This window comes from Apus apus, chromosome 5 (assembly GCF_020740795.1).
Source record: "Apus apus isolate bApuApu2 chromosome 5, bApuApu2.pri.cur, whole genome shotgun sequence".
Taxonomy (NCBI): Eukaryota; Metazoa; Chordata; class Aves; order Apodiformes; family Apodidae; genus Apus; species Apus apus.
The window spans coordinates 28,222,353-28,232,395 of NC_067286.1; the positions used below are offsets into that span (position 1 = coordinate 28,222,353).

The 10,043-nt window shown below is 41.5% G+C and overlaps 1 protein-coding gene across 5 annotated transcripts in view; it reads left to right on the forward strand.

Annotated features, from left to right (window-relative positions):
* The window catches only part of MIDEAS (mitotic deacetylase associated SANT domain protein), a 59,501-nt gene extending 50,215 nt beyond the window's left edge, over positions 1 to 9,286 (forward strand). For all 5 annotated transcript variants that reach the window (XM_051621274.1, XM_051621273.1, XM_051621277.1 and 2 more), the window contains exons 10-13: positions 313 to 462; positions 665 to 835; positions 1,218 to 1,417; positions 3,236 to 9,286. In XM_051621274.1, the coding sequence (XP_051477234.1) occupies positions 313 to 462; positions 665 to 835; positions 1,218 to 1,417; positions 3,236 to 3,446 (732 nt within the window). In that variant the 3' untranslated portion in view covers positions 3,447 to 9,286. The remainder of the gene's footprint in view (positions 1 to 312; positions 463 to 664; positions 836 to 1,217; positions 1,418 to 3,235) is intronic.
* The last annotated feature ends 757 nt before the right edge of the window (positions 9,287 to 10,043 follow it).

Sequence of the window (10,043 nt, forward strand, 5' to 3'; positions counted from 1 at the left end):
ACATTTTGGAGGCTAAGGGTTGCATTAAGCTTACAAAGTGCCAAGTTCTGTCACCTTTACATTGACCAGCTTTTCTTTGGAACGTTGTTCCTGTAGTTCTCGGTGAGTGACCGTGGCAATAGGATGGGCTGTGGGATGAGGCATACAGGTGAATATGACACAGAAAGGAAGGCTTTAACAGCAGTTGTGGTGGAATGGAGACTACTGAGGAAATAAAAATACCAAGTGTATTTATTGCACCTTTTAGTAATTATTTATAAGCCTTCTTATAATCATGTAATCCATTGGACATCTGTGTTTTTTAAACAACAGATAAAAACCAAAACAGTGGCTCAGTGTGTGGAATTCTACTACACATACAAGAAACAGGTGAAAATTGGTCGGAATGGGACCTTAATATTTGGGGACATTGATGTTGCTAATGAGAAATCTATGAAAGATGAAGCTGAAGTTGACATCAAGGTAATTTCTGAAGTTTCTCTCACCTCTTTTGGGCTGTGGTGTGAAGTTTGGTTTTGTGTGTTGTCTCATTTGATGGTAAAATCAAAAGCAGAAACAATCTGGCCACTGTGAAGGAGTCCACACTCAAACTTGTGTCCTGTGTCATGTAATGATATTTACTTACAGATGACAAAATTAACAGTTCCTTTATCTTCTGGTGAAGAGTTCCCATAGGTTTGCACGTGTTCTTCCTCCCAGAAGGGACATTTACAGTGAAGAACAAGGGCATGAGGAGGAGGAGGAAGAGGAGGAGGAAGAGGAGGAAGAAGAAGAGTGGAATAACAGAAGGAAGAGCACATTTTCTTTCAAAGATGAACAGACACTACAAGATGGTGTAAGTGCTGCATTGTGCATGTTGTGCTTTCTGTGCTACCTTCACTCTGCAGCTAGTTAAGAAAACAACTGGCAAACAGTTCCAGATGTAAGAAGTTTCTACCTCTAACTTCTCCCAGAGCAAGAATCTGGGCTGAGGTAGCTTAAAGTGTTATTAGCAACCAGGCTGTGTGCTGTGGTGGGAGAATTGGGGTGAGAAAGGAGGGGACAAAACCCAATGTAATTCTTTGTGGTTGGTGCACACATAGGGCTGTGGTGAGAAATGTCCTGAAAATATCCCGAAGACTTTCTGGAATAAATAGAAGCATGGGAACTCAGCCTTTGTTTTCCTGCTGATGGTGGGTTTAAGTTTGTTTGCCTTAACTGTTCCCCTCTCTCCAAAGGCCAATGATGCCAATGTGAGGAGTCAAGAGGCAGCTGCTACAGGCAGAGCTGGAAGGAAGCCAAGGGAGACAGCAGTGAAGCCTCGAAAACCTGTTGCTGCTCCAGTGCAGAGGAGGAGGCGGAAACAGAAGATAAAGTCAGATGCTACCAGTAAAACTCAGAATGCAGAAAACACATTTCCATGTAAAAAGTGTGGCAGGTGAGAGCAACTTGGCTTCCAGGAATAGCCACAGAATTGCAATAGGGCATCTCTTGTGGAAGCTTGTTCTCAAATGAGCTCTCCTTCTATCTGTTTAGACCGGAGACACTGGCAATTATTGTATTGACTTATTACCCCACTAATACTTGCTGATTACGGATTTTTACATATGTTGAAGTTAAGATACTACTACTTGGATTACTACCTGCTGCTGTTTTTCCTCAAATGGTATGAGACACCACCAGCATTTCAACTGTTTGCAGTAATTGGTGGTACATTGCACTTTCAAACAGCTGCAGTATTGTCCCTTTGTAATGCCTCCATTATTGTAATGAGTAATTTCTATATATTTGCTAGATCACATACAAGAACATGGTACAGCCTTACTTATGAACAGTGGTGTGCCATTGTTATGGCAGCAGATGTTAGGTCAGTGGGTACACAGTTGATCTGGTAAAACTCGCTCCCATCTTTTGTGTCCGTAAAATGTATTTCTTTCCTCATATAGTTCTAGTAGCTTTTGTAGGTTTGTTACCAACAGATTCAGAAATGTAAAGAAATTACAGTCTTAAAGTATAAGAGTCTTGTAGTACCAGTGGTTATCCTTTTTTTAAAGAAGAAGCCAAGCTAGAGAATGGAAAGAAAGCATAATCTCTGTCTAGTTACATCACCAGTTTCAGGGGTGCTGAAAGATTCCTTCTGTGGCTGGGACTTGACTGGTCCTGCCCAGGTAACCTGTCTGTGCCCTCAGGGAGCATGTGGTGTTGGAAAGGGCAGTGCTGTGAGAAGACAGGCAAGATGAGTTTTGGTCTTGGCCACTGACAAAGCAGAAGCAGGCAAGGATTCTTAATGGTGTCAAAACTTGTCTTGTGACGTTTGGTGCCAAAGCCAAATAGTAAATGGCAAAAGAAGTTAGAGTTAGGAGGAAAAAGCTGAAGTGTTTTCTAGTGTCTGGACAAAGGTCAAGAGTGGCATTTGGGCATTGTTCACCTCTGTGTTTGTTGTGGTTTTGAAACATAGGGGGAATGCCTAAAAACTAGGCCCTGTTGTGTTAAGCAGCGTGTGCATTTCAGGTACCAGCGCTGCCCTCTGAACTTAGAAAATGTAAGAGCTGAGAGAATAGAGGAAATGGCCATGTTAAGAAATGAAGCACATGGTTTGAGGGTGCTCAGGATCTCCTGCTGGTGCTCCACCTAGAGCAGGCACACGCCAAGTCGTGGTGTTTGCTGTAGATGCTCTGTTGCAGTGCCAATGTGAGTTCCTGTGCCAAAGCTCACATACTTCAGGCTGGAGCAGCAGGAGCTCTTTAAGGAATTAAGTGAAGGAGGCTATAGGAGAGGCCAGTGCTAACCATAGAACAGAATAATAGAATAATAAAATTGTTTTGGTTGGGAAAGACCTTTAAGATCATCAAGTCCAACCACTAACCTAATGCTGCCAACTCCAGCCCTAAACCTTGTCCCTAAGCATTAAATCTACATCTCTTGGAAATACCTCTACGGATGCTGACTCTTCTATTTCCCTGAGCAGCCTGACAAACCTTTCAGTAAATACATTTTTCCTAATATCCCATCTCAGCCTTCCCTGCTGTAACTTGAGGCCATTCCCTCTTGTTTTATTGTTTGTTACTTGGGAGAAGAGACCAACCCACACTTCATTACAACCTCCTTTCAGTAGTTGAAGGGGGCGATAAGGTCTCCCCTCAGCCTCCTCTTCTCCAGCTCGACAGCCCCAGTTCCCTCAGCTGCTCCTCGTAAGACTTGTTCTCCACACCCTTCACCAGTTTTGTTGCCCTAATATACCTGTGTGCCTCCTCAGGGTGTTCTACAAGGTGAAGAGCCGCAGTGCTCACATGAAGAGCCACGCAGAGCAGGAGAAGAAAGCGGCAGCGCTGCAGCAGCAGGAGCGGGAGGCGGCAGCGGCAGCAGCAGCCGCTCACAGCCAGGCCCGGCGGGAGGAGAGCAGCGAGAGCGGGAGCAGCAGCAGCGGGAGCAGCAGTGCGAGCTCGGATGAAGACGGAGAAATATAGCAGCAGACCAGAAGCGGAGGGAGTAGAAAGGCTGGACCCAACCTCCCTCTTGGTGTTCTCACCTTTTTTGCTTGCACTTTGCTCACCTGAACCATCAGGTGTCCGTTTCAGTGCTGCCGTTTCCTCGTGCCACGTGTTCTGCTTCACATTGCCAGTACTGACCAAGCCAGAATGATGGATGAAAAGATTTGTTTCAACTTGTTTTGTTTGGTTTTTTAACAAGTAAGATTTCTAATCTATTTGTAGTGATACCTGAGGTACATAATAGAACAGTGTCACCTGCAATGGAAGTAAGTTCTCTCTCAGGTCAGTCGGACTTTTTTTGTGTGTGTGTGTGATTGCCAAGAATCATGGTAGCAGGACTCTTGGATATAAAGGTTTCAGACTGGAGCAAGAAAATGATGCTTTTCTCTGAGCTGACTGTATCCAGTTACTGTGACACTGGTGATTTCTGGATGTTTCCTTTCTCAGCAAGTTCTCTTTCCTGTTACACTTTCCTGCGTTTCTTCCTGAGCATTTATTCAGCCAACAAGTTTTGTGGAAAGATAGTGTGCACTTTGGCCTCTGCTTCACAAAAATGAAAAGCGGGATGAGCAAGACACTTCTTCCTTTTGAGAGGAAGTTTTGTTTTTCAAAAGGAAGCCTGAGGTGGCTTCTTTTATGCCATTGAGAATGCAGCAATGAATATAAAATTTCCTGTGGGATTAGAGTAGCCTCGTGGGTTTTTTCATCTTGGAAAACAAAGTATTCTGCCTTTGATTAACTGAATGGAAAGTAGTCTGGGCTTCACAAGTGCAATTTGAAATGAAAAGTGCTGGTTTTCACTTTGCATAAGTGGGTGCAAGTTCGTCTAGTGGAAATGAACCAAGACCTCATGTGCTGGATTGTGTGCACCTCAAAGATGGGAGGAATGGACTCTCATCTTTTGCAGCCTCCCTAAAACCTAAAAACTTCTATGAATGGCTTTTACCTCTCAGTACATCCTTTTATTTCTTGTGGCAGCCCTCATTTATTCCTTGAAATTGCCATCATCAAGAGCTTGTACAATGAGGCCCTAATTTCCTAAATACTTCCTGTCAGGTGGTATGTACATGCAGGAGGAGCTTGTCATCTGCCTGCTGGGTTGTCTTGCAGTGAGCCTTGCTTTTTGCAAAAAGGCTGATTCTTCCTCTGAACTGACACATGCTAATAGTCCAAAAAGTCTAGCCACCAAAAGCCTGCTGGTGAAAGAGAGTTAAGATGATGTGAAGTGGTGCAGGTGACATAGATTTGCACAGAATTGTTCTCTACATCTTTGTAGCCCGCATTTCTTATTATTTCATCAAAATGAAAATAATCAGATCACTTCCTTGTGTTTCAGGGCTGGTCAGTCCCAGCCCACACCCTGCTGCCCAGCTCCCTCCCTCCCAGCCAGTGTTGGAAGCAGCTTCCTGGGTCCTGGCACGGCGTCGGTGGTGCGGTACCAAAGGAGACAATTGCTCTTGCATTCCCAAGCAGGGATCCAAAGGGGGTTGCTGTACATGAACGACAGAGTGTTCCTGACTGGCTGATTTTTTAATTATAATTTTTTTTTTTAAATCTCGACCCGTCAAGCTGCTAGATAAATTCCAAGTTAACTATGGAAAGGGTCTGTAATGCCAGCATGCCATCTGGGAATCTTTTCCTGCCCCATGGTTTTATGCAGCCATGGTTGCTTCACTCTCCAAGTCTGGGAGGCTATGTATTGTACCACATTTGCTTTGACATATATATGCCTTTGGATAGAATCCTTTATCTTAACAGCAAAAACAGTTACTGCTCTTAGAGAGTAAGTAGGAGTACCATTAAGGACTGCACTTTTTTCCAACGTCGACACTTTTGCCTTTAAGTGTAGAATTTTCTGCCAAGGTTGTATTTTTCATTCCTGACAAAAATAGGTTTCCTTTCAGCATTTGGATGACTTTTTCATGTCCCTACATGCACGGGTCTTGTTCACTAACTATGCTGTGGAAGCAGATGGCATGTCACAAACTGTTAAAATCATTCAAAAACTGCAAAGAACGAAAAGCTACTAATCCTTAAAAAGAAGCTTAAGTAAATGTCTTCCTGTGAAGACTTTCAATGTTGATTGTTACCATTTTACTTTTGTAAATTGGAGAAAATGCTTGTCTACCATTATCCTAGGGCCCTTAGAGAGAGCAGAAGCTTTAGCACACTGTGCCAGGACAGCCAGTAGGTGAAGCAGCTGGACCTTGTGATCCACTTGTAGTACTGGGATTAATTCCAATAAAAAGTAATGATACAATTAAACTTACAGGTTCTGAGGTGCGTTTCTGAGAAGACACCAGTAGTTTCCAGATCACGATAACTGCAGAACAGGACAACAGTTCAGAAACAAGCTGGGCCTGTGATTATGTCTAAAAAGGATTTAAAGTAATATATTGTTATGCTGTTGTAATTAATGTATTTGCCCGGAGTACCAGTGTCACAGCAGCTGAACTGTGTATGGTTACTTAGCAGAGACTGGGAAGGCCTAGAAACACATAACAAAGAAATTGAGATAGAGGTGGAACTGGCACACACTGAAAAATATGGGAAAATATTATGAATTATTCTTTTTTAGATTGGAGAGGAGATCTGGCTAAACTTGAGAATGAAAATAAGGTTAATCAGACTGTCTTAGGAAAATGTTTGCACTGTCCTTGTTAAAACTGTGCAAAATCAATCAGTATGTAATCCTTTAGGAAAAAAAAAAAGAAGAAACTGTTCACACTGGGATGAACCAAAGCTCCATTTAGCTCCAGGTCTTGTTTCTGAGATTGATCAGGAGCAGATGCTTATGAAAAAGTGAGAGACAGCTCAGACCAGCAGCTATAGTTCCACCTAAAAAAATAGGATACTAAATTAGAACTTACATGTGTTCTCCAGTAAGGCAAATCTGCAGAGAGGTTTGTATGGAAATGTACTGTTCTTATGGGCAAAAGATCAGGACATTTCTCTGCTCTATGTACTGCCTGCACGTACTCCAGCAGTTTTAGTGTCTGGAAGTATTCCTGCGTGGTAACAAGAGAGAGTTTAGTCATGGCCCTCAGGAGTTTTCAAGCTTGAAGTAGTTTTACATACAGCATAGCAAATTATGGTGACAAACAGCTGATGAGATGAAGTGAAGTAGGGAGCATATAATGGGATTGCTTTAAGTACTAATTTAATATTTAGATATGATGATGCTTGAATGGAAGCATTATTATAGTCTTACAAAGACTAGATTTTTCACTATTTTAGGAAAGTGAGAAAAGTCTAATTTTTCCTCTTATCAAGGATAAGCCATTCAGGTGCTGGTAAGAACAAATCAGAGATTTCCTTAATTGCCCCAAAATGGTGTGTGTATCACACACTGAATCCTGTACACCCTGGCTGCAGCAGAAGTAGAACAATAAGCTTTGACACAGTGAGGTCTGTTGCTGGAAGAAAATCAGAAAAGGGCTTTTACTGAGGATAACCTCTAACAGCTGTGGGTTAGCATGGCTGACAACATCAGAAAAATGTTGCAAGTGGCATCAAATGGAAATGTTTCTGAGCATGTTTGCATATTATTAGTAGCCACCAGAAGACCTCTTTTCTGCCATGGTAATAATAAAAACGCTTCTCTGAGTTTCTTGTTTAAAAACCAATGAGTGAAACCAAACCTGCTGCCCACTCACTTACAGCAGCAGTTTGGAATTGATCCTATATCTGAATTAGATCTTGCTTACTAGCAAACGTTGCCAGAGAAGTGTTTTAATAAAACAAATCAACCAGCCCCCCAGTTGCTGTGGACAAAGCATTTGAATTTAATTTGTCTAATCTGGACTGAATTCTGTTACTCTTATTAGCAGGCAGAAAAATTAAGTGACTCTTTACGGCAGCACAGTGTTAATTTAAGGCTGTGTTGCTCCATTTGTGAATTTAAAAAAAACAACTGCTCTTCTCTATGTTCTGTTGATTTGTCTGCTTAAAAATCCTGTGCTTATTATTTCCATCATTTAAAGGCCTATTTGGTGATCCCCATTTAGCATAAGGGTTTGCTGTTAATGTAGAAAAAATGCACTATACGCTCAGTCACTGACTGAGTCTGAACCAGAACAGAGACATGTTCTGTAAATGTGTGCTAATATATTTGCCTGTTATGGTGTAAGATGAGGCTTTGGGTGGTCATGCAGCCAGCAGTCGGGTACCTGTACTTCAGAACCTTTGCCTCTCTGAGTTTTGATGCCAGTGTGGGTGTTTCGGAGATGCAGCGATAGGTGACGTCTTGTCTTGGTGACGTGCTTCTGGCTCTCCCTCTGCTATCTGCCCTTTGCAGCTAGATTCAGTCTTTCCAGTTGGTGATCTGCACGGGACAGCATCTCCGTGTTGTAGGACTATGTGTGTATATAGTTACCAGAACTATGCATGCACTTGTGAATGCCTCTGATACGGCTGCAGGTGTTTTGCAGTCTAGCTGCAAGAACAGCAGCTCTGCATTTCAGTTCCTTTGATGTTTTTCCATTTCCTGATACAGGTAGAGGTATCTGAGAGAACTCTGCTCTGTAAGGTGAAAGCCTATAGAATGTCAATCAGCTGTGCAGAATCTTGGCATTTTGCTTGCTAGCACCAGACAGGAATGTAGCTCCTTAAAGGCAGGGCAAAGATAGACGTTCTAAATCTTAAAGGTAACTCATATATTAATCCCACACTAGAGATGTAATGTGAAGTCCAAATTAGCTAAAAATACCCTCTGGTTTATCAACCTTAGGCTTTTGGTCATGTTTATATTTGCAACAAGCTCAGATTAAAATCAACATTCAAAAAAAGTTTCCTAAACCAAAGAGTGAGCTTTCTCACTCTCAGCAATTACACACTTCTTAATTCTCTTTCAGGCAACGGACTAGGAAGTCCCTATATAGACATATCCTAGTTGAAAAGAAATGGGAGTAGGGAAGACTGTAGCCATAGAAGTCTTGTCTGCTTTCATACACTGGCACTTTTAGTCCAATGATTACCTCTGTCAGAAACCTTCTTCTAAACCACATTTTCCCACACAGACTTTCTCCCTCTTTTATTCTCTGATGTATGTCTGAAAGTTTATAAAGCTTTAAAGAGACAGAGAAGCAGTGTCTACAAATCGTGTTTGATTTCTGTGGGGGTGAGTTTCTATGTATATTCATCATGTGGGTTCAGCTGCTTTACTCACCCTTGTTCTCTCCAGTGTCAAATTTTAGAAGACACAGACTTTGAACCCCCAGCTGTCTGAGGACTTTTGTTTCCAAGACTAGGATTCCACTGACAGCTGAGCCTGAAAAAAACTATTAACTTCTCCAGATTAGAAGACAACATATATTTTTATAGAAATCTAATTGTATATTTAAAAAAAAAAGTTTCCTGCAGCTTCTCCACATGTATTTTCCCCCTTGTAGTTCAGATTTGATATAAACTTTTTTGTGTTTAATTTTTTTTTTTTTCTGTTTTAAAATTTGTAGTCAAAGCTTTGGTGTACTGTACAGGATCAGTCAGCCTTTGTAATTACTGTATAATTGCTTTATAATAAAGTATATTACTTTTATTTTAACAAGAGAGCAGACACTTCCTTTTGTGTGTTTGCTGCCTAGGGCACCTTTTCAAAGACTGTTACATGTTTAAAAATGTATATATATAAATATATTTACTTGTTGTTGTACAGTTGTGATAGACTGGACTGAATTTATTTTTTGTGTGCTTTTTTATAAAATATTAATACACTAAAGGAAATCTTGTTGATGTGATTGTAATGTACTCTGTAACTTATTTACTTAATATCCTCTATACATCTACAACCCCTTTTATTAAATGAGGTTTAAAAAATAGTTTCGTAGCTGAGTTTTTGATGGTATGAGGGAGTGTCTGGGGGCCTCAGGGTGATGATGACCGATTCATGCAAAGGAAATAACTGCAGCTCCAGATGCTTTACAGAAGTATTAGGGGGGTCCCCCACTCCAAGCCAAGCAGCTTCCCCCACCACCAGTAACAACCTTGACAGCATGTTAGAAATCCAGGGGGGATCCTAGATCCTAGATCTGCCTCGGTGCTGCAAATCAGGCCAGCTGGACTCTGATAGGACATGAAACAGCTACACAGGCAATGGGCAGGGCAAAGGCAGCAGGGAGGAACTTGGTACCTGGGGAGCCTGTATCAAATCTGAATTCTTGAGTGGCTGTGGCAGAAAGTAGAGACTAAAGTAAATCTACAGCTGCTGGAAAGAGTTAACATTTCCCTGTTCTTTAGTAGTAGAATATGCTGGTTGTAGAATCAATTACTCCAGTTGTAAATTATGTTGCATCGTATTTTTCAATGACAGAGTTTAAAAACAGTTTTAGTAAATACTGGGTTAAAGGCAGTTGTCTGTTACCCAAGTCCCAGAAATTTTTTAAACGTACTTTGTTAGACAGTGCTAATCTCACTTCCTCTGGCAGCAGCTCAGTCTCTTGCTGTGGATTCTAACTATTCATACACTTCCATCCCTCTTCAAAACAAAGGTTCCTTCAGTTTTGGTAGTTAAGTGGTTTTAGTTAACTAGGGCAATGTTTCTCACACTTTAGCAATTTTTAAAGACTTCACACTCAT